The sequence below is a fragment of the Mesitornis unicolor genome, unplaced genomic scaffold, assembly GCF_000695765.1.
Source record: "Mesitornis unicolor isolate BGI_N332 unplaced genomic scaffold, ASM69576v1 scaffold13636, whole genome shotgun sequence".
In the NCBI taxonomy this organism is placed as follows: Eukaryota; Metazoa; Chordata; class Aves; order Mesitornithiformes; family Mesitornithidae; genus Mesitornis; species Mesitornis unicolor.
In genome coordinates, this window is record NW_010193066.1 from 36689 (window position 1) to 61491 (window position 24803).

At 35.7% G+C, this 24803-nt stretch overlaps 1 protein-coding gene across 1 annotated transcript in view; it reads right to left on the reverse strand.

The window, feature by feature from the left end:
- The window catches only part of LOC104542877 (solute carrier family 12 member 7-like), a gene marked incomplete at its 5' end in the record, with an annotated part of 34132 nt that extends 9375 nt beyond the window's left edge, over positions 1 to 24757 (reverse strand). The window contains 16 exons of the mRNA XM_010187338.1: positions 1 to 90; positions 1612 to 1743; positions 1881 to 2050; positions 2442 to 2637; positions 5424 to 5592; positions 8005 to 8109; positions 10115 to 10234; positions 12459 to 12557; positions 13052 to 13170; positions 14315 to 14489; positions 16989 to 17046; positions 17616 to 17714; positions 19059 to 19226; positions 21435 to 21646; positions 23981 to 24241; positions 24691 to 24757. The exon at positions 1 to 90 is cut by the window's left edge and continues 7 nt beyond it. Coding sequence (XP_010185640.1) covers positions 1 to 90; positions 1612 to 1743; positions 1881 to 2050; positions 2442 to 2637; positions 5424 to 5592; positions 8005 to 8109; positions 10115 to 10234; positions 12459 to 12557; positions 13052 to 13170; positions 14315 to 14489; positions 16989 to 17046; positions 17616 to 17714; positions 19059 to 19226; positions 21435 to 21646; positions 23981 to 24241; positions 24691 to 24757 — 2240 coding nt within the window. The remainder of the gene's footprint in view (positions 91 to 1611; positions 1744 to 1880; positions 2051 to 2441; positions 2638 to 5423; positions 5593 to 8004; positions 8110 to 10114; positions 10235 to 12458; positions 12558 to 13051; positions 13171 to 14314; positions 14490 to 16988; positions 17047 to 17615; positions 17715 to 19058; positions 19227 to 21434; positions 21647 to 23980; positions 24242 to 24690) is intronic.
- Between the last annotated feature and the right edge of the window lie 46 nt (positions 24758 to 24803).

Consider the following 24803-nt stretch of genomic DNA (forward strand, 5'->3'; position numbering starts at 1 on the left):
CTTTGATAGTTGCATCTGTTTTAGCATCTGAGATCGCTGTTCCATCATAAGGGTCTTCTCATATGTGAATGCAGAAATATCATTTTCAAACTGCAAAACAGATTGGCATGAGAAACATCAGAAAAAAATGTTACTCAAAAGAACAAAGTTTAGACAGTGTGCCACATACATTCCTGCATTCATTCAGTCCTGCATTTATGGCATTAGAGTAATCCCAAGCATATAACTGATCAACTATTTCAGTCCTCATTCCTAAAACTTCATCTTCAAACAGCAATCTTGTAAAATGAGCTATCCTGCTATAAAAATATCAATGTGATTTTTATATAAATTTGAGGGTTTTATATAAATTTGAGGTACTCGGGACAGACATTGTTTTGTTCCAACTAGGCTGCAGAAATGAGAAAGCACTTGTTTAAACTAGGTCTTCATTGCTGCCTCCTGAACATGCGCACACATTTGTTTCCTTAAAATATGTCTAGAGCCACAAAATAACGTATTATCCTTTCACCAATGAAAAATGTTCACAAATAGAACCATTTATGAAGAAACTCCAGCATATATTTTCACATCAGCTCAATGCTAAAAATACAACACAAGGTCTACAGCAGTCATTTGTATTATCATAAACTCATAACATGTCTCTTATCTTTTGGAAGATGTTCAGGGTTAAATATGACCCACATAAGCAAAGAATAAATTGTGCCTTCTATACTATCTTCTGGTCAAAATCCAACCAAGGCCAAGCCTTGTTTAGGGCACTCGCTCTTCTTTCAGCTGCACACACCGCAACATTTTAGTCTTTCAAGCACTCAAAGCAAAACAACTTCCTAGTTCGAAATACTAACCAAGTTCTTCCTAAGTCGTTTTTCTTATGAGTAATTTAAAACACTCTTAAAATTTGCTTTATGGGTGACTAGCATGATAAATCTTTTTGATAGGTTTTTGTATGCTAGTCACCCTTGAGTGCTGGAAATGAAGTTTTTACTTAGTTGCCAAAACCAGTGGGTCTAGACAGACTACAGCTTTAGTACCTCCTCTCTAGCAGCTTCCAACCAGTATTTAAAAGGGAAAAAAGTTACTAAATTTATTTTGTAACTATTTGACTTGTGAATCTTGACTCGTAGCTATATTGTCTTGCTCTTCAGTGCTAAAGAGGCTGTCAATAAAATCAAACTTTCACAGAGGCCTAGGGATTCCTTATTCCAGAGAGATCTTCATACAGCAGTTGGAAAGACAGACATGTTCATCCCATCTCATACTGTATGCTGTGGATTATCAGATTAACCACATTCACCCTTACATTTCACTGCCTGCTAAAAATTCAAGATTTTCCTTCCTGAATGAACTCTGTGGACTAGTCCTCATAAATAAAGTAGGCATTAACACATCAAAATAGCACAACTATACTTAGAAAAGCCATTAAACTCACTGCCACATACACTAACATTGTATAATGGCAAGATAGTGTTGCATTAAAAAACTTGTTATTCTTGGTGGGACTGCAGTCTCTCCCTTTTTATACCGGTTCTAATATTTCCATTTCAAAAATACTAAGTTCATTTTCCCATTTAGTCTCAATTGCACCTAAAAACTTATGCAGTAACATACCATTTCAACAACTTCTACTTCAGCATTCAGTCTAAGATGATATAGGAACATCTGAAGATCCTTCTTCATTTGAATGCTATTATCATCCATTTGAGCAACAGTGAAGATACGCATTTTACATTTCCTCCAAACCTATAAAAAAATACATTATAACAATTCATAATGCTATCACCATGCACAGCTATCAAGGTCAAAGTGTCTTTTATTAGAAACCCTTGCAACTATTCAATGCTGGAAATGAAATCCCAGCCATTTTGTGTTGTCCTTGCCTTGTGCTGTCGAAGGAGAAAAGGCAGTAACATCAGCATACCACCATCATGAACAATCCACCACACATCTATGTTTCCTTCAGTAAAACGTTCTTGATTTGTTGGAAATAAGTCAATGTTTTTAGCCACCAACAGTGCTTGCTGAGCTGCTGTTGTCTCTCGTACAGTGTCTGCAAGGAGAAACAAGACATTTGATCAAGAACATCTAGTTTTCATTCACAGCTTTTGTTTTTATTTAAAAGCTTAAATCCTCCAAGGCTTAAGAAAAAAAAGGAAGAAGAAAAAATACATTTTTGTAAAACAAAAAATAAATTAAAAAAAGAGGAAAAAAAGGAGGAACATCCTGGGTTTATTGACTAACCTGCTTAAAATTAAAAACAAGAGAAGCCGTGATTGAAGAGACTGAGGGCTGAGAAAACCCACTCCACATGAAATCAGATGCGAGGAAATATTCAACCGTCCACTGGATGTTCAGCATCACATTTCCTCCACACAGCAAATACATTAGTTACATAGTTGTATTATACATGTATAGTAGAAAGCGAATGAACGAACACATACCAACAAAGTTTTTCCATGAGAAACGATTTTCTGTTTGCTTCCATGACTGCGGCCATGCCATCAGGACTGTATTGTGCTTCATTCCTCCTAGACCAGCTGACTGGATCAAATAAGAAATTCCATCTCTGAAATTAGGAGACACCACAATCTGGCAAAATCCTTTAGTCTTTTCTACTCCCATTAAGGCCTTAACATTCTGCAAAAGGAAGATTACACATGGGGAAATGCAGTCATCAACACTGGTAATAAACACCATAAGGAGTAACAGACCTAATTAAAACATTAACTACAATGTACAACAAACACCATGAAACTACTAATTTCAAAAGAGTGAACATGATTCTGTGGCAACTAAAACCCAAAACACCTATCTCCCCAAAAGACACCACACCAGAGTTTTCACTGCTTTAATTATTCACCCTTTTATTTCCAAAAAAGAATGAACAAGGCATGAGTAAAACCACATTGACAAGGAGAAATAAAGTAACACTAATTCAGGTAAAGTCAAAACAGCTGACTGACAAAGCACCACTTGTTGGAAATGACAAGTCCTTTCTTCTAGAATTGAAATGGTTGGGAAAATGTGATGCAAAGGACTCCAGAAGAAGAGGCTGCCAAAGCTCCTTCCATTACTTTGACATTTATCAGCTCCCAACATGGAAAAAATAGGTGTGCAGGAGACAATTGAAATAACTGGCTGAATAATGACAAGCTAAACTGATTAGATTAAGTCTCCTGCACACCTTTAATTTCAACATGGCTCCCCTTCATTTAAACACTGACAAACCAAGGAATTTAAAGTAGCATTTAAAATGGTATCAAAGTTGACTAGGGAACATCAGCTTTGGTATTAACCATGTTTTGATGGCAAGACATTAAAAATCCCATCATTATCAATGACTTGTGTGGGAGATCAGCACGGTTTCAGAATGAAGAACCAGAATATTGTAACCTAGAATCTTGGAAACACCGGAATTCCTAATCAAAAGCCTTTAGGAACAGATCACAGAATGCCTGGCACTGGCTCAGTGTGGCTACACCTCAGAAATTCTGTTTAGTAGAGGGGAAAAAATAATCTTGAGAGAATTTGGTAGCAAAGCTAACAAGTCTGTCTATACAAACAATATCTGCAAGGACACGTCAATTGAAATAGCACAACTGTACTTGACAAAGCCAAGTTTTTTTTCTTTTTAAAAGACAGGAGAAATCTTGATTTCCTACAAATCTTCCAGAAATATTTTCCAGTTGAAGTTCTTCAAAACCAATGAGCCCTCCAGATGCTCAAACTTTTACAATTCACCTTCATTTCCATTTTAAAATTAAAAGTTTCCTTGATCATAACATCAGGTGTGACTTTCTAGAGAACCTGGGGATTAGGTCTCCTTTAAAACCATTCCTGTTCCATCTCTCAAAAAATGAGGTTGATTTCAAGTTAAGACAATGTTGCTACAGGCAACATTTCAAATCCTTGTGGGTAAACAGTCTCCAAGGCCTAACTGTATTCTTGGTCTCACTTTCTACTAACATATGTTCTTAACAACAGCTTAATAATTACTTGCACAACGTATGCATCATTGCTAGACTTTCTCCACCACGTTTCCAAGCTAATTGCTCTCTTGTAGCCTTTTCATGTGGTATCAGCTAGGCTATCTGACTTCATACTTTGTTATTTAAAAAAAAACACTAGGGACAAGTCTGAATACCAAGAGGGAGAAAGAAAGCTGGGACAAAAAGGGCAGCCAGCTTAAAGTCCATTTCAACATCTCAAATGCCCATCTATTTTAGAGATAACAGATCTGAACAAATCACAGGCTTTTTTTAGACAACTTTGATAACGACTTGCATCAAAACAGTAGACATTTCAACTGATACTCTTCAACAACACTGGAAATGTTAACCATTTTGGGAAGTAGGCATTACTGTACTTTTCTAAAGGCACTAGGTTTTTCAATAGTATTCAGTAAAATACATGAAACATGGTATTTTCTAAAAATGTTTTTCCACTCCCTAAAGTTAGGAGTAGGGGAGTTTGTGTACCTAAGCAAATATAATTATGTATACCAAGTTACCCCAATACTGGATTAAATAAAGTAGTACAGTTGTTTAAGATCGAAGAAAAAGGGAAAACTGCTTTGCATTCAAAGTCAAAGCTGTATGAACAATGGATCTTCAGCAGCTCAGTCTAACTTTTCTTTTTCCCCTTCATGGGGCAATTTAAAATTAAGTTCAGGTATTTTCCAAGGCTTCCCTCAAAAATGTCTATGTAATTTCAATGGTGTAGCAGAGTCAAATACTGACTAGCCATCAGGAAAAAAAAATGCTCAAATTAAGTTCTCCTGTGTTTGTAAGCACAGTTGGATGTCATCTTAAATTACATGACAGCTTAGTATTTTTTTCCTACCTCATCCTATTTTCTTTGAAGATATGGGATAAATGGGAAAGGAAAAAAAAGGGAAAGTAAAAGATCTCAAGAAGGATCCTGTTTACAGTCAAGCAACAGACTAGGATTCTGGCAGAGACTACTCCTAATCCTAGCTCTGCTATGCATTCATAGGACAATGTAGAAAATAGTATCATGTATACAACCAGAGGATGAAATTATGCCGCACTGCATAATATGTGCATATCTGCAATTGTTACATAGATGTTAAATCATTTAGGGTTTTTTGTAAAGTAATTTGTTACAAATCAGCTGGCTTTTTCAAGAATATAGTTTGATTGAGAGTCCAGGGCTCTGAATATTAAAGAAAATAAAAATCTAAGATGTATTAGCATTGCCTCATCCTATTGGTAAATTTTATAAAACATTTTGCTACACCTATCAACTTATTCTTTATACATAATCATTGTTTGCACTGATAGTAAAAAATTAACGTATTATTCTTTATAACAGTCTACTCTAATTCAAGATACGAGTTATCCAGATCCAACATTTAAATACCAACAGAAGTGAGAGATGTTTGCAAGCTGTCTATTACATACCTCTTCGGCTCTCTGAGTTTCTGCACATTTATCCAAGTAGATTCCCTGAAGCACAGAGCCCACAATGGTCAGCCCTTTACCAGCCTTTAACTGAGAGGTGAAAGAAAGCAATCTAGGGTGTTTCACCAACTGCTCACTATCCAAATTTAACAAGACCAGAACTTGAGGTCTAAAAAAAAAAAAGTTAAACACACATACATATACATACATAAAAGCAAGAAGGAATTGGAACATTAAAATCGATAAAATGCAGATGAAGTGCTTAATTCAATGGAAAACATTCAACTATCAAGCAATGAAGTAATAATTTACAATAGTAACAACACTTCAGGTAAAGAATACCTATGTGAGCTCCTATAGTACCACTCTAAAAAGCTACCTTAAAGAATAGTTTTGCTAAGAAAACTATTGAATTGAGCATTGGAACAGGCTGCCCAGGGAAGTGGTTGAGTCACAATCCCTGGAGGAATTTAAAAGACATGTGAAACATGGACATGGCACTTAGGCACATGGTTTAGTGGGACTTGGCAGTGTTACATTTATGGTTGGCCTCTATGATCTTAAGGGTCTTCATAGAATCATTTAGGTTGGAAAAAATTATCACCCTTCCAAGGTCATCTAACACAATCTACTGTTTCAAGTCGTTAAATATTGGATGCACACCAGACTGTTTACAGCTCCAACCAATTGGATTTTGAAATTCCCTGGAGACAGAAATATATCATCTCTGGGTAGCCTCTTCAATGCTTAATTATTGTATCTCCATTTTCTTTTTCCATTTTTTTAATGTTCTCTCATTCTCCTACCATAGTTATATCAGCTTTTCGGTTTCCCTTAAGCCTCCTCTGAGCTGAGGAAGCATAGCTCCCTCATTCTCTCCCCACAGGAGATATGCCTTTGTGCCACAGCCATCATCTCAGCGGTCCTCTCCTGAACTCACTCCAGCTTACTGATGTCTTTCCTACATGATGGTGCCTAAAACTGGATGAAATATTCTAGATACATTCTAAAGAGTACTGAGCGAAGAGAAGTGTTTCCCAATATATTTACTTCTCAATATACTGGCTATGCTCCTGTTGATGCAGTCCATCATCTCACTGCCAAGGCACACTGCTGGCTTACTAGCTACTGGGAACCACAGGTCCTTTTCATCAGAGCAGGTTCCCAGACATTCTAAGGAGTACTGAGCGAAGAGAATATATTTACTTCTCAATATACTGGCTATGCTCCTGTTGATGCAGTCCATCATCTCACTGCCAAGGCACACTGCTGGCTTACTAGCTACTGGGAACCACAGGTCCTTTTCATCAGAGCAGGTTCCCAGACTTGTACCATTGCACTGGACAAGTCCATCCCAGGTAATGGACTTTGTTCTCATCCTGCATTTTCATTATGTTCTTGTCAACCCATTCCTCTACCTGCATAGGCCTTTCAAAGGAACAGTTGTACCCTTAGCAGTACTGATAGCACCCCAAGTTCAGTTTCAACTGCATACTTGATGAGGATGCATTGTGTTTCCTTTAATGGATATCCAATCTGCTTACTTTTCCCAAACCAACGTTTTATAATTTTCCTGTGATTACCATAAGTTCAAAAGAGCAACAAAGAGTTGGGGTATACTTCCTGCCACAAAACTAGCACAGTTTAAGATGTAACAAGAAGGTTCAATTCCAGCAATTACATTGATACATAGAAGGGTAACTCATCTGGTACTGAAGCAATCTCAGACATTTAACAGGAATTTAACAGTCAACACTACGTTACATTGGTGCCTCCAAGATACCAAGTTCAGACACAGATAACAGCAGTGGCTCACGTGTTCCACAATAACTGCTTATGTGCATTAATCTCATGATAAACAATGTCATTACATTGAAGGGGAACACAACACAGCATGTTCATGCAGCCAGGGGTACTATCACAGAGCAGTGACTGTAATTAAAGCATCACATTAAAAGATTTTGTTTTTTGTTGTGTTTTACTACTCAGAGTTCCTCTGATTTGCATTACATTGATCAAAAGTGACAATGTGCAAACATCATTTTGTTTTAAATGCTAAGTGATTTTTTGTATTTTGAGAAAATTGATAGTTTAACAAGTAAAAATATACTGCAAAAACAGTAGTGGACATCTAACCTCATCACAAACAAGTGGACTAAAACAAAATCTAATGTTTTCTATGATATCTAAGCAATTTAAAGTGTTGCCATTAAGTGAAGCTATATATAAAAAAAAGATTGCCACAGAAATTAATTTACTAAATAATGGACTCTCTGTATATTTATACAATGTATTTCAGAGGCAACATATATCTAAACACACAATATAAACATGGAAATGCAGTGTTTCTTCTGTACAGTGGGTCTCAATGATAACTCTTCCTTTGAAGCAGAAAAACCTATAAATAATCAAGCATTCTCTTGCAGTAAATTACTACTGTTGCAATGATATCATTGCCATGGCCAAGCTAAAACATTTATTTTAAAGGTGAATTTCACTCCAGCCATTAGCCTTACCAGCAGTATTCCAAATAGATTCACATATTTCAAGAACTGTGTGGCCTTGAAAGGTGAGGACTTACCTCCAGTTCTTGGTGTGAGGAGGACCATCTTCAACACGAAGCAAGGCATAGCGAGCTGCATTCAGAGACAGTCCTCGGATTCCATCACCCCATTCTTTTTCCGCTCTTCAGCGTGCAGAAGAGATTCAATTAACAGGGTCCCATTTATTTATACAAATTAAGTACATTTTCTCATAGGAGGGATAATGGGGATAAAAAATGAACACTTCTTTTTTGCATGAATGCATTGAAAAAACTCATCTTGCAGACTTATATCAAGAATGAAGTCTAATCAAGATGAAGCACTCAGGTCTCTTCAAGAGAACTACTAATTAAGTATTTATTAATATTTATTATGGTCTATATTATTGATACTTAAAGAGCTTTTTTTTAATCCTGGCAGCTACTTAACTTGCTTTTAAACACTGGATTGAATAAGTGAGGGCTACTTAAAAGGAATTGATTAAAAGTAGCAGAATGAATAAGTGATACTTGACTTTGTATGGATTAGTGTGTTAGATCCTCCCCCCAACACCACCACTACAGCTTTTTCTACTTCCTTTCTTCCCAGTTTCTCTCCCAGAAGAGCCTGAAGTTTTATCTGCCCTCCTGACCACTTTCAATCTCCCTGCATTTTCTACTCTTCTTTCTCCCAGTACTAAGCTATACTGTATGTCAGGTGGCCAACCAAATAAGAACAAACTGTTAGGCTAACACATTGTTTTCCTTTGTAGGGATTCTACTATGGCAAGGGGTCTTATTTCCATTCATGAATTCTCACTGAACTTTGTTTCCTCTAGCCTTCTTTTGAAATTTAGATGAAATAAGTGAAACTGAATTCAAAAGCTATTAAAGAACATGGCAATTAAAATGTACCCTGACATATAGCACAACCAATGTAAATTTCTTTTACTTAGTTATCTAAAAAGTAAAATAAAAAATTAAGTTTTTCTCCAGACAGCAGTTTTTAGAACATTTCAGGGTGAGTTTCTCCTCATGGTCAAATCAGCCTCTGCATTTGTAAAGTGAGGGAGAAAAGAAGCTAAGTTTCTGCAAAGAAGAATCTCATTCTACAGGGTAGATGTGCTGCCTGTGTGCCAGCCTGTATACAAATTTGAATGTACACATAATTCTATGTATGCGCCTACCTACATACACACACACAAGCAGAACTGTTATCTGATCTGAATTCCTGGCTAAAATAGGCAAATTAATTTCCTTATAATTAATCCAGGAAATTGAGCCATTACATTACAGGAGAACATCTAATCTGAAAATGGAGATATTAAAAGATGGCAAACACACAAGGTGAAGCAGTTTATACCAGGTGATCTGCTACAGACCTCTGCTTAATCACTTATCAAAACAACGTCAATTTCCTGTTCCAAGATCTTTCTATTTTTCCTGACTAGAATCTTTCAGCATTTGGGTATCTTTCCTCAGAAAAGGAAAGCATAGACACAACTAATCATAATCACCTCTAGCATTTAGATACATTGTTTAGTTGAGTTTATTTTGGTTGGGCTTTTTTTTTTTTGTGGGGTAGGGTGGGGGTGGAAAGAGGGCAGGAGTATTTTTTTTTTAATGCAATCTGCATGCTCTTCCACAGCATTTCTTGCAGGTATGGCTCCATGTGTGCCCCTTGTCAAGTGCACAAAATACAAAGTATATTACAATCTGGAGATCATCTAAGGCTCCAGAAAGCCAATTTCCAGTGGGTGCTCTGGACTGTTCAGTATAATTCATTCTAAAAAGCACTGAAGTCCACACAAATGAATAGAGTTTCTGGGCTTTAGCACAAGTTAAGAAGGTAACAGTTCTGTGATAGTTGCTGCGTGTCATTAACAGGTGATGTTCCTGAAGTATCAAAACTTTACACCATAATCTCTGCTCAACCGAAAATTGTATTCGTTCTTATTTTACCTAGTTCTAGCTGGTGAGAAGTTTGGAACAGGACTTCCAGACAAATTAGAACCTGAAAATTTATAACTCTTAACAGAGATGGGATCCTACCTTGTTTCAAGGAATACTCTTAATTCCATTACTTCAGCTGTATCTATTTTATACAGAAGTGCTTTTTGCTGGATGTTAAATATATTAAATATAGAATAAATAAGATATATGGTCTTACCCTCTATATTCTATGTATTTGTATATACATCCTGCGATTAGCATGGCAATCAAAGCATAGTACCATGAGCAAATGAACATCAAGGCAAGACATAAACTCATCCCCAGGAATGAGAGAGTCCTAAAAGAAACCATTTTTTTCCATTTTTTTAAATAGGCATGCAAATGTTCTACAAAGTCAATTTCTTATTCAAGTTATCTTCCAGAAAGGCCTTTCTTGTTCAAAGGCCATTTAGTAGCTAACATATAAACTGAAATACATTCATCCAGTTTTAGTTTATAAAAGAAGAATTACATTCTGAACCTTTGTATTACATAAACAATACAACTGAACTACATATAACAATATATTTACTACATTTGTCCCTTATGAATCTCTACCAGTACCTCCAAGGTCGGTTTCAAAACACATTACAATCACTCACTACTGAGTTGAATTTAAGCTAAAAAAAAAATCTCAAACAAAACTAAACATTGTGTTACTTCCAGCAAAAATAGTTGATTGGTTTAAATTATATTTGACTCATCAATTATATTCTCCACTTCTGTTGTGGCCTGTCTCTTAAGCAAGTTCACAGGACAGCAGAGGAGAATACAGGAAAAAAAAATAATTCCAGGGCTACAATGAAAGGATGACCATGAGCTGAAAAAAGTTACAGAAGCATTTCCAGATTAAAGTGTATACATCCAGTTTGACCACACTATTAATTCAAGATAGATGTAAATCAGCTCAGAACTGTGGACAGTTATGTGAATACCTTCATTCATATACAACACCCCAGATTTCTTTTCACTTGATTTCCAAATTAGAGCTACCTTTCACTGCACTGAGAGTCTCAGTAGACCCAACTTTTGTTTGGCACCTTTAGTTTGCTTCTTTAGTACCATTACAAGCATTGAGTTCAAGTGCACCCAATTTTAAACCAAAGAAATGCTTTCTACCTGTTCTGAGGACACCGATCTAAAAATGTAGTTCGTCTAAAAGAACAAGAGCTGCTCTGTCATATGTGACTTTGCCAATGTAAGACTCTACTTTCATTCAAAAAAAAGCCCCATCCCAGTTCTAGCCAAGCATTCTGACACTTGCTTTGGCTAGAGGTGATTGTGTAGTCATACACTGAGTCAGTTGGCTCACTGATCGCTCTGGGGAAAATACAAAAAAGAATTGTTGCCAAACGGTTACAAACTCTGCAGCTGCCTTGCCACAAACCTTTCATTTTTATTCCTCACTGTGGTCCACTTTGTACCTCCTGCTACCTTAACCACATGTCTTGGCTTTTAAGCTACTTGAACTTCGCACTATACTCTTTCCACAATCAGATTATTCAGAGGTGGAACAAAAAAAAAACACACAACAAACCAAAACAAAAAACCACCACCACAACCAAAAAGACAGCCATCCCCCATTTTCCTTCTTGACGTTGCAAATACTACTGCATGTTTGCAGTGACAGACTGGGCACTGATGTATTTGGAGCTTTAGGAGCCAAATTAGTAACTGCTTGCTGACCATATTCAAAAAGATTCTTCAGGGCTAAAAACATGACATTTCATTTTTACCCAGTACTTATAAAGGAAAAGTAATCAGCAACTCTTACATCCTAAACTCAGGCCAGCTTATCTCCTAAAGGCTCTCGTTTTCAAGGCATTTCAGCACTAAAATTTCTCAATGGAACTACTGATTTATTTATTCTTAAAATTCAGTAAAAATCAAAAAGTTTCTCAAACCTAGTTTGAAATGTTTGAACTCTTAAACCATTTAAGGAAAAACACCACTAAACAAAAAACAAAACACACCCACACTTTTAGTATAATTGTGTGAAGCGTCCACCTGTCCTCTGAAGTTATCAAATGCGATGCCTAAAGTACGATGTATTACAAAAACAGTGATCGTATCGTTAAAGAGCCAACTGATGTATACGAAATTATTTCTTTTCTGTACAAGTTGTGGGTTTGTATATTTCTTTGCATAATATAAAAATCATATCAACTATCCTGAACAATTTCTCCTTATCTATATATAAAAGATATATTTTCCTTCCATCTTCATTCTGTCATATTCAGAGGATCTCTTGGCTTATAAGCAATATTAAATATCATCCTATAGCCCCTTCCAAACCCTCTACATTAGCCACATGTTTTCATGATCACAGCTTTACTAGTCTTACTTCAAAACACATGAAATAAAATATTGCTTTTAGAATACTCAGTATGTGAATCATAACTCGTTTAAGTCCAAAAGGAAATTTTCACAGAATTGTCTGGACTGGATTATTGCAAGAAAAATCAACAATTTAGGGCTGCATAATTAGTTTTAACTTTTCTGAATGATGGAATATTTCCTACCAATGGTAATACTTGAAACGAGGTCTCCAGTTGGGAGTCCGTAAAAGTGTCTGAACTGCACAAGCCAGATTTACAAACATATAGCACATAAGGAAAAACCTGTTAAGAAAAAAAAGGCATTTTAATAGGAAATTAAATTAGGCAGATTTGCAGTAAAAGGCTGAACACAATCCAAAAAAGGATAGGAACTTGTACGCTGTGTTCACAGTGGCAAACAGAACACAAGACAGATTAAATTAATACTTGTAGAATATTAGGCCTCAAAATACGGTATTAGCATAATATAGAACCTCAAACAAAGGTTTCAGAAAAAAGGTAGCAAACAACTGACAACCATGGTACACTGGTTTTGGCTGCGACAGTAATTGTTCTTCACAGCAGCTCATATGGTGCTATATTCTATATCTGTAACCAAAACCGTGCTAATAACACAAGGATGTTTTAGCTGTCGCTGAGCAGTGCTTACTCTATTTTTCTTCCTGCCACATCAGGAAATAGTCTTGAGGAGGGGAAAAGAAAAATCATTACTTAGCTAATTCAAAAACAAATTATCGTTTAACTTAAGAACACAAACCACCACAAATCATACTTACATTGAAAGAATTGGTGCTACACTGTCCAATGAGGCTATCAAAATTCCTATTTCACAAATGCCAGCAGTAAGGAGCAGAGCCCAAGTTGGTTCTCCATTTGCTTTCCCATGACCAAATACCTAGCTCAATTCAAGTAAAGAGTGAAATTAGGGAAAGCTGTTCATTATACAGTCAAGAATTATGAACTCGCAAACATAATATGAACTGAGACCAAAAATAGTTATTAGTTAAAAAATGAAAATTAATCAATCTATACTACAAAAGGCCACAAACAAAAATCTTAAACCCACATATTTCCAATATGAAAACTGTTTACTAAAGTAAGCAATGACTACATAACATTAAAGCACTATTGCAGTTGCTGTAGAAATCATCTTAAGTAACTTAAAATCCACATAAATCAGAGATTTACGTTTAGTCTATAAAAACCTAATATTCTTGAGGATGGCTTTTTTTGTAACATAACAAAATAGGCATCAACTCAGTACTTGTGAACATAAATACTGATCTTTAGAGAGGACTTAGGTAAGCCTGTGCTCCTGCATAGAGCTCTACCAAAAATCATTTTGCATGTGGCAATTTCCTTTAGGGAAAATTCTATCCAGCTATATTGGTGATGGACAGCAAAATGCCTCCAGCTGTATTTATTGCCCTCCATATTCCTCCATACAGTTATGAAGACTAAACCCTCATTTACATTTTCCATAATGGCTTCCTTTCCAAATGTCTGGGGACACCTCACTCTTTCTCCATACTGTGTTCTTCTCTTAGCTTCCTGTCATCCATCAATCTTCCTTTCCTTTTATTCAAATGACATTTTTTCTGTTCATGTTTCAAGTCCTCTGGGTTGTTTTTTTTTTTCCTTAAAAATGTCATATTCTTTCACCTATATTAATCTCCTTGCATTCATTTCCTTAATTGTGCATGCGACTACATCACTCCAAAACAGCAAGCATTTTTCAAGCCTCAAATCCCTCTTCAAACATCCTGCTTCTCCTGGATGTCCTTTCCCTCACTTCCCACACCACATAGATTTTTCCCTTCCAATTCTTCACTCCTTTCAAATCTAACCCTCATAAGACAGAATCATACTAAATAAAAATTTTCACTTGTCTCTCTCAATACAACCCAGCATTTATAATTTATTCCATTACAATCCCTTGCCACAAGTCAAACTCCGTCATGATTCTGCCCCCCACCCCAGTATGCTTGTTGTATTTACAAGCCATATTTGAAGTGCTATAAAGAAAAAAAATTTCTCACTCGAATAAATGGCACAATGCCATCTCTTGCAATGGCCTGCAACAGACGGGGTGCACCAGTGAGACTCTGGAGACCAGCACCACATGTTGAAAAGAATGAACCAATCACAATAACCCATGGAGAAGGCCAGGCCAGAGTACCAACCACTAGATTTCCATTAACTGCTTCTCCAAACCTTCGGGAAAGGGAAGGAAAAAAAAAAAAGAAGAAGAAGAAAAACATCAGTAAGTACTAAAATAACTTTTACTATAGCTTCAACACCCACGTTTCACTCTTTTTGGACAATGGCATTTTCAAGAATAAACACCATGTCACAGTAGGCACTACTGGATTTCTCAACCAACAAATTTCTCTTCATTCTGCTGTTCTAAGAAAACATTATAATTGATTCATTATAAGTGCTGCCTCTAAGCATACATGCAGCAGGTTTTAGGTATCCTGGCAAGCTTTACAGAATTAACAAACAGCAATAACGAGTATTTACATATGCATCCTTGTGACTGCTAGAAACTAGATTGCAGAAGTCTCTTCTACAAGTAATACAGGTATACCCTGGGGCATAAGCAGGAGATTGATCAAAGTATTAGCCCTTCCTGTTAATAGGGTGACACCAGCATATGGACAAGTAAATAGAGAAGCTATTAGACACAGACATCTCAAGTTATTCACATGTCTTCTGACTATCATGCTACCTGATGCAATTTTTGACCATGGCAAATAAGGGAGCGTAAGTCAGGACTAGGTGCTTTCATTAGTCTTAAGCATCTCATCCAATGCCACTAGGAGGTTTTTTGGTGGGGTTTTTTTTTTGTTTGGTTGGGGATTTTTTAAGATACTCAAACTTTATGTTTATTTATCGACATCTTTGGTAAACTACTAAAAGGTTCTCTCTCCCTCTCAGCAACCCCCAACCACATGTTTTTGTTTTAAAAGCAAGTAAACTTCTTGTAGTTCATCTTAGTTTTGGTAGTAAGTGGCCAAAATCAATTTTAAGACTATCTACACTGTGATAGAATAATTTTTTTCAATGCTTTTAAAAGGTTTTTCAAAATAAACACCAAAGAAAAGAAAAGGTTACAGAATAAGAAAAATTAAATACTTTTTCTTTTCAGACTCAGTCTTGAACAGGGTCAAAAAAACAGAGTTACCAGGTTAACGTAAGCCAGTGCTCAAATTCTTGCATATGCCCAAGCTCAGATGCATGACTACATGCTACTTTCAGCAGATGGAAAAAGGAGAAACCGATTTTAAAAAATATAGTAGAAAAAAACCATATGCTTCTATGATGACACTTACACAGCTGCACATTCATTCTCAATTCCAATTCTAATGTGTGTGTTTTAATTAAACATGGGGTAAGAACAACTTGAAAAGATGGAAGTCAAACACTGAAAGATGCACAACCTACTTTTTCCCATGGCAGATATGACAATCCATAATGAAAGAAACCCAGATCAAAAAAACCAAACCAAAACACACACAGAAAACCAGAAACACAAAAAACCCCACACCACTTTTTAAACGAAAATCCATACATTTTACTGATACACTGGATTTCAGCCAAACAAGAACTGGCAGCAGTGTAAACGAAAGAATTCAATGTTTTTGCTACAATGTATCCTGCTCTATGACAGATCACCTACAGTTTGCAAAATACCCGTCCCCCTCTCCCTCCCCAGTAAATTCCAAATACGTTACTTTCAAAGAAGTGAGTAACGTTAATCTATATTTCAGAATTCATTTACTATTTCTTAAGCATCAGCTTGACTTGGTTTGTGTATGTACTTTGAAGAAAAAAAAATGGGAGATATTCACTGATGCAGCAATACCATTTTAAAATAAAAATGGTACCCTGCTGCTTTTTTATTAGCTTTGATTAGAATCCAGCTTTTAACTTATGGTTTTCCTTCTAGCCTAAAAGACTGTGTTTTGAAATAAGTTGTCTCAGAATCATCTCCATTATCTTCCAAACAATACCCCAATACTACTACATCACCAAATGCAAACTTGGGCCTTGGCAGAAAAAGAGCACCACACACCAGCAAGAAAGCAAATGTGAAACCCGCCAACAGATTCATCTCAGTCAATAAATTTCTCCCTTAGGAGAATTTGAATTGAAATCTCCATTACATTTGTTCCCTTCATGCTTCACATTGTGCCTCAAATTATCCTCAGGCAATTACATGGATGAAAACTGACAACTCCTGATGTACAACTGATATTTTAAAACAAGAGTGGAAATTATAGTCCTGATGGTGCATTGCATTCTCTCTCATAAGCTCTTCTTGTCTTTTAACTGTCAAAAAAAAACCTCTTTTCCTAAAGCCTTTGTTCCTCAGAAGCATATTAACTCCTCCCAGAGTAATACCACTTCCCTTAAACCACCCATCAGCTCTGCAAATATCATGATTTGCTGTCACAAGAACATTTTATTCACAACACTCCAAACATTTATCTTGCATTCTTTTTATACTTCTTGAAGGGATACAGCCTGATAATCTGACCAGTTTTTGCAGCCATCTCAGTTTAACAGATACTTTCCCTCCTATTTTAACCTAAGCAAAAGAAAAATACATTACATAGATATTTCCCAGACGATCCATTAGTGAGTTCTGTTAACATAACCCATGATCATGCATATTCCCTTTAAGATTAGAAGTTGAATGCAACTTACTTATCTCTTAATATCACACCTTCTATACAGGCACCAAACAACACGATACAGGAAAGATCTATTACTGAGACTGAAGGAAAATTACATTATAAATAATTATACACATTGAGAGAGAAAAACGACCATTTTTCACCTAGAGATGAAAGGAAAGTGTTCATTATAATGAAGGGGGGTGGGGATGGGGGTGGGTGTTGTTTTGTGTCCGGTTTTTAATTGTTTCCTACTACAAGTTGATTTGTGAAGTACTGGAAGAAGCCAGTTCATACATCATGTAGCACAAGAGATATTTTGTCATACAAGTAAGTACTTGTATTTTCTAGGTGTTGAAGGACTAACAATTTCTATTGCTGACAGTTTGCTAAACACCTCTACAACACTAACTAAAAGCATCAATTCAATCTTGGAATCTGAAGCAGTAGTAGAACCTAGAATACATAAAAATATATACATACATAGAAATAAAATTCATATATCTTAAAGAATGTTTATATTTTAGACCAAAATATATCTTCTTAGATTTAATTAATTTTATACTAACGCAACTCTAAAGACTTTACAATAAAAAAACTATACCATTATACCTACAGAATGCACACTAGAAAAAAAAAATCACAGAATAAAGGATACAAATAAAAGATGTAGTTGAAATAGCCAAAATTGTTCCAGTAGGAATAGATTTCTGAGCATCCTTAAGATCTCCAGATCTGTTTGAACCTGCCATAATACCTTAAAAAGAGACCAAATTCATGTCATAAAAACAGTTAATACTAACTCCATGTTAAATAACTAATAGAATAGGAACATTTAACTTTAAGCCCTATTTAACACATCATTAGCAGGCTACAGAAGTGTATTAAAATCCTGCTCAAATCTTCAATTTATACCTTCATTTTATTCAGAAATCTGTGTTACCACCCATTGTTGACTGAACAGATTCCAGAAAGCTCAGAAAAGACAGAAAAAGAAATGAAAAATAAATTCTCAAATACAACTTCAGAATATTTTTTTAAATGGGGAAATACAAAGGAGTAGCAAAATGCTAGGGATGGATACTATAGCCTAATGGCGATTTAGCAATTTTAGCCAGTGTGACCAAATGCACTAGCTTTCTACTAAACAGACCATACATAATAAGATATGCAAATAAATAAATTAAACAAAAATATAGAAAGAAAGAAAGGAGCAGGCAGGAAGTACAAGAAGAATGGTTAAGAAATCACATGTATACATTCCTATTTGATTCTAACACAAGGACAAAAATATTTTTTAGCACATCCTCTGACAGGAGAGAAAAATCATACAGTAACTAACTCTGCCTTCTTTTCTAGAATTGCCCTGACCAGAGTTGGAGGCAAAAATGTGGAAGCTAATGTTGAGGTGCAAAAGCATTGACATATTCCATGCAATGAAACCCTAACCACAGGCTCAGATCCAATAAGAAGTTGATAAAAAAGGCTGAAGTAGAGAAATGGGAACGTAGAGGTCAAGAACATGAAGGGACACCTCTGCTTAGTAGTCTACTAGCAAACACTGCTGCAACGTTGTAACAGAGATCTGATTCTGCAATTGCTTGAGTTGGGACTTTTAGAGAAAAATTTATCTGATTATTTCAGTCAAATGATACAGAGCTAATCTAACCTTTAAGCCTGACCAAAGAAAGTCTCTACTGCTTACAGCTGCAAAACTTGGACATTTAAGCAAATCATAGGTGGTTCACAGCTTGAACATCTGAAACAATCATCTTAATACTCAGCTTTTCTTTCATGCATTTGAAGATTAAAGTATTAGAAGTATGCATCTTATTTTGACTAAGCATTTAGTAACAAATGCAGCTTTTGTTTTATTTCCAGACATAGAATAGCACTTAAACTGATTCCCTATTAAAGTCCTATAACTTCCCAAAATAACCAGCCTCCAGCTGTGTCACTCTACCACTAGAAAGTTTTAGGTACATAAAACCTGGACACACAGACTAGCAATATCATGTATCATCAATAAATACACAGATACATGTAATCTTTTTGCAGCTATAAGTATACATACTCACTCAAGAAAAATAGTTGTATCTACCTGTCACAGATGGGAAATAAATCCCTACAAGCATTGTGAAGTAGGTCATGATGTCTGTAAAAACATAAGGGAGTCCAGCCATTTTTGTCTCTTCTGATCCAGCAACTGATGGCTGATCTTTTTTCTCAACTATTGATCCTTTTTCTGAATAGGCACTCCATAGATTATCTACAAGGGGCAAAACAAAACAAAACAAACAAACCAAGAGCCAGTGTCATCTCCAAGATCTCCAAATTAGCATCCACTCCCTATGGAGCATAAAGTCCAAAAATCAGTTTGTCATTGCCAACCAAAAGCACTAAATACTTAACAAGGATTCAACTGCCTGTGTCCTTAATTCAGTATGACACAGAAGTGACAACAGCTCAAGTACTCTCACATTTAGAGTTGTATGCATTGAAGTGTATATGCCAGCATGAGTGGATAAAATCAGCATGGAGACTCTGTAAAACAGAAATCCCTTTCCCATTTCATAAGATGAAACATGAAGCAGAATGATGATGAAAGCTATTTCCAAAATTATTTCCTTATTGTTAGGGCTACATTCATGGGCTTGTTTGGCCAGCTATTTGTAGAATTTATTATTGTTAAAATGTGCAGAGCCTGCAGCCACAAAGTCTTCACACAGAACCTACACTACCAGTGGAGGAAAATCCTCCTTGCGAAATGTTTGCCAGTCAAGTTCAAGCTTACATTTGGCATCAGAATGTGTGCTCACACTCAGCAAGCAGGACAGGTGATCCACTTAATTTAGTCTTAGCATTACACAACACTAGGATAGTGATATGCACTTCTATACAGTAGTGCTAGTTAATCAGTAAACAGAACCAGAGCACATTTTTCCAAAATCAGAAAATTAGTAATTAGCCTGGAACCTCCCAAGGTGCTAACTATGAGTTTACCTGAAATCGTATTGCTACCAAGGACTGAAACACGACAAACGTAAAACCAACTTTTTAAGAGAGTTTCAGATCAGGAAACCAAAGGCTCACAAGTAGCATCTGCATGAACAGCTGATAGCAACAACAGAAATGGATAGAAGCAGTAAAACACATAGGTGTTATCTTTGACTTCTGACAAAATCAGCATTTATTCAGTTTTTTCTCTAAGTTTTGAGGAACTGGGAAAGTCTCCACATAGCATTTGTAAAAGCAAGTTGTCAGAAGTATTCCAGTTCCTTGAGGGAAACATAAATTAATGTGACCCACTTAATTCAGTCCAGCCAGATTTCCCATGTTTTTGAAAGAGTCATCACCCAATGAATCTATAGCCATGGGGTAAGAGCGTATTTTTTCCAAAAGAAGAAAAGTTATTACTTAGCCTGAAGCCTTCAAAAGCAAAATAGCAGTTTAAAGCATATACTGTAGAAAAAAATTGGAGCACAGTTGCCTTCTGAGCTGGGGCAGAAAATGTAAAAATATTCAAGAAAAAATTGTAGAGATGTGTGTGGTCAATTATACATCGCAGAGAACAAACCCTACGCCACATTTCTTGTAACAAGCAGTTCAAAAAAATTTCATTTAGGAAACTGAGTGATTTTTTTTTTTAAATATAAAGGTTTAGATTCAGAGAAGCCTCTATTTCATTTAGTATCTTTTATGTATTTGTATACTTTAGAGTTGATATTTTAAACTTAATTACTATGGCAGTAGTGATTGTGTAGTGTTCCTACATAGAGTTGCATATTTACATAAATCAAACCTTATTTTAAAGACAAGCAGGAGAGACGTGTCAGAACATTCATTTCATCCCCAGAAACATTGTTTGTAAACAATACAATCCATTACATGTTCGAAAAGAATCCTATGACCTAGTGCAACTGGAATCCCAAGCTGCCACAACTGCACAGGAATGTAAACAGCATCTATACACTTTGTAGAGCATCTGCTGTCCAAATGCTAGACTGAAAGCTACACAGACTGCTTCTCTCCAAGCCCATCACTAACTCACTGTATCACATTGGACAAGTCACAGGACCTCATCCCTCAATGCAACACCTGTAAATTGGAAGCAAGTTCTTCCTCTGGAGAGTTTGAGAATGTACTAATGAACACCATATTAAAATACATGTATTCAGCATACAAAAGAGCTAAACACTTATAAAAAAATAGCAATGTTAAATAAAATCACAACACTTTCCTACCTTTTTTTTGATAGAACAATGGCTTTTGAAAGAGCACCTATAAAACTCCAACATCCCCCAAATTAAAGCAAATGAAAACCTCATAGGAGGAAGCATACTCCAGATAGCAATCTTTCACAAAAACAGATTAAGAGCTTAAGTTGTGGTGACAGGATAGACCACTACATTACTGAACATCTACACGCCAAATAAGTAATGCAAAAAGATTTTTAAATCACTGCTTTCCAACTTACCGATTAGAACTCCACTCATTATTCCTGGAATCCCCTGAATTTCTGTTACATTATTGAGATTAAAGTAGTCATCACATGTTGCATTAAGAAGGGAGCTATCACAGAACAGACTCCACAAAGCTGTAGTCCTTGTTTCATTATTGCTTTCAGTAAATTTGGCACAGACATCAAAGCTGCGTTTTGACAATGTACGGTTTCCAAGGAGACAGATACTATAAACAAAAATAAAAACAGTGATCTTTCAATACAGTGTTGTACATTAAGCCATTTTTTGTCCATTAGACTTCTCTGGAAACATGTTATTTATAGCACCCATCTTATGGCCTACACTACATCTGCTAAAACTGTATAATCTCTCCATATAAACTATTGTCAAACTTTAAGACACTGATCAGGCATTTCTACTTTAAGGTATGAATAGCTATTTTGCCCTCTGATTTATTCTTTGGGAATAAAATTAACTCAAGATTAAGCAAGTATGCCATGCCCTTTTCTAGCAAATAAATTTTTTTGATGGCCCTCAAAAATATTAAAAGCCAAAATATAGGGAAATAAGCCAGGATGGTTAAACAGCAAAATTTAAAAACATTGATGGGAGTACAAGTTAAATAATCACACAGTAGGAAGCAATTAAAACACTCTGAACTGAAAGAAAATTAGAAAACTCTTAATAGTTTGCAAAAAGCAAATTCCTAGCAGCAAAAAATATTAAGGATCTAGGAACATTTATTTGCTAAGCTACACAAAAGATGTTTAGGAGATATCTACTCCAGGCTTGCTTAATATTGAAGCTATATATAAGACCTATGAAGATGAAAGTAGTAACATCAAATAAAACATTCATGTTAGGCAGGTAAGTCAAAGAACACATAGTGCACATCTAATATCTCTGAAGGAGTTCAGTTAAAAAGCTGATAACAAACAGCACAAACATAACACTCAGCATTAGAACAAGTATACTAAGCCAAGCAGAATATTGGCCTAGTGTAATAACCTATTTCTAATAGCAAATGAGAGCAGATGCCTCCAGAAGAGTCAGGACACCAGTACAGCATTGCATGGCAGCTGAGCAAATTTAAGAGAGAGCTGCTGCTAAAAAGATCACCTTGCCACTTGTCTTGCTCATTTTTCTTTTTGCTATTGATTTGGTGACCTTACAGCAGCAGGGGTTGTTGATTCTGCCTATGGAAACTTCTCCCAGTTTGGGTCAGCTGGGAGATCATGAGGTAAACTAGTTTACCATCTATACAGTGGTCGAACTTAGAGGTTAGTGGTGCTAACCTAGCTAACCAGCTAAGTAGAAGCTGACCTTTTTGGTGACCAGCTTACTACCAGATCAGCTTTACCATAATACAAAACCACACCCGAGTTTCTCATTTTGAGGCAGACTGGCCAAAATGTGAACAGTAATGTTTATCGGAAGATAACCTACCTCTCTTTTTCAAACCCCAAACAACAATATATCACAGTAGCAGCCACAGATAAGGTTTCCAGGAACTTAGCAATAAGTCTCATCTATGCTACAAATTCAGATAAACCCTTTTTCACTTATACATGTGACAATGTATAAATGTTTCCAAACTGGAAGTTACAGTTTCTTAGAAATTTAACTTTTCTTCAGAAAAATGTCAATTTAACACACTTGTTTTTTCAACAGAAGACTTGTTATTTTTACAGTACAGTCCACAAATACCACTTTAATGCTCAATTTGTAATGCAACTATCAACACTTCAAAGTACTATGGAATCTCTAAGAATTATACATCAAAGGATAACTTCAGTTCTATGTAACAGATGGCACTTCATAACAGAAGTTACCAGGCTAATCTGATAATGTATTAAGCTTTCTAATGTATTTGCTTTCTCTCCAAATAGGAAAAGATGCAAAAAAAAAAAATGCAATTCACATGGCTGATAACTGGACAAAAAAATCATTCTTCATGAGCCAAGAGATATACAAACTAAAGGTGTGAAGAAGTAATATGCCATGTGCGAGAACAATAAAATTTGATTTTATTAACAAGGTAGAAAGCCTTCACAAACGAGTGAATTGAACACTGCAATGTCTCCATTTTAAGCAGGGAGAACAGGAGTTTCAAAAATTTCCTCAGAATGAAGTTTGAAAGTATGTTTCTTTCATAACTACGGTGCATAGCTACAGCATTTTCTTGAAGTTTTTACTTTATTCTGTAGGTTTTTAGTTTAATTCTTTAGATAAATCAGCTACATTTACTGTCAGAAAAAAACCACCTTTTTGTTCTTCAGGTGTGGATGTAATAAAAGTCAGCAACGTTAAGTACCAAAAAATATCTTCCAGAGTATCACACCTTAGGAACAATAAGAAATACTCAGATAGGTAACTCAGAACAACAAATGAGTACATAGTTGCCTAAAACATATAAAACCTGCCATTGAGGCCAATGCATTTGTATTTTGAAGTTTAGCCTAAAACATGAAGTGGTTACAGTAGCTATTCCCTCCCCTCACAACCACTGTTAGTTTTTTCTTTATAAAAAACTCAAACTACTTAAAGACATAGCACTTACGGAAAGTCAGGAGGGTCAAAAGCAGTCTTAATAACTCCGGCATATATGGCAATGATGGAAAGAATCACGCAAGCAAGGAAGACCAGTGCAAGTTTGTTGACATACTTTACTCCCACAAAAACTACTATGGCCATCAGAATGATAATACATGTCCCATAAACTCTCATGTTGTTCAGCATAGCCTCTGTTTCATCACCAACCTCTTCTGCTTTAAATATAGCAGCACTTGGAGAAATGTAGGTCTGCAAGAGATATGGCACACTATCATGCATACAATAAATATTTTATAAAGAAATCATTTACTTGAACTTCAAAATCTAAACTTTTATTACAATTTCAATTTTACTCTTTCACAAACCATTTCAATCAGATGACATAGGCATTTAGAAAGTGTAGGGCTAAAAGGAAGGGGAAGTCAGGGATGAAGGAAAACGAGTGTTGAGAATGAGGTACTGCTTTTGATCCAGCTTCTTCTCTCCTCTTAAAGAGTTCCCCCACTCAAATTCTTGTCTCTGCCATACAGGAAAAAACACTAAGGATATGAGGGGAGGACAGAACTACTGACAAAAATTAAAATAAAAAAAAAATACCTAACTCAAGTTCAGCTCAAACCAGATATATTCTTACATTCATCTGAAGCATTTGCTGATTAATAATGCCATTGATTAAAACAAAATACAAAAAGTCAAACAAAAGCATAATAAAAAAACATTAAAAATGTTTTCAGTATTATAGTTCCTACACTGTATTTCATAATTTGTATAAATAAAAATATTTCTATAAATATTTATATAAATATTTTATTCACAATATATTTTTATAC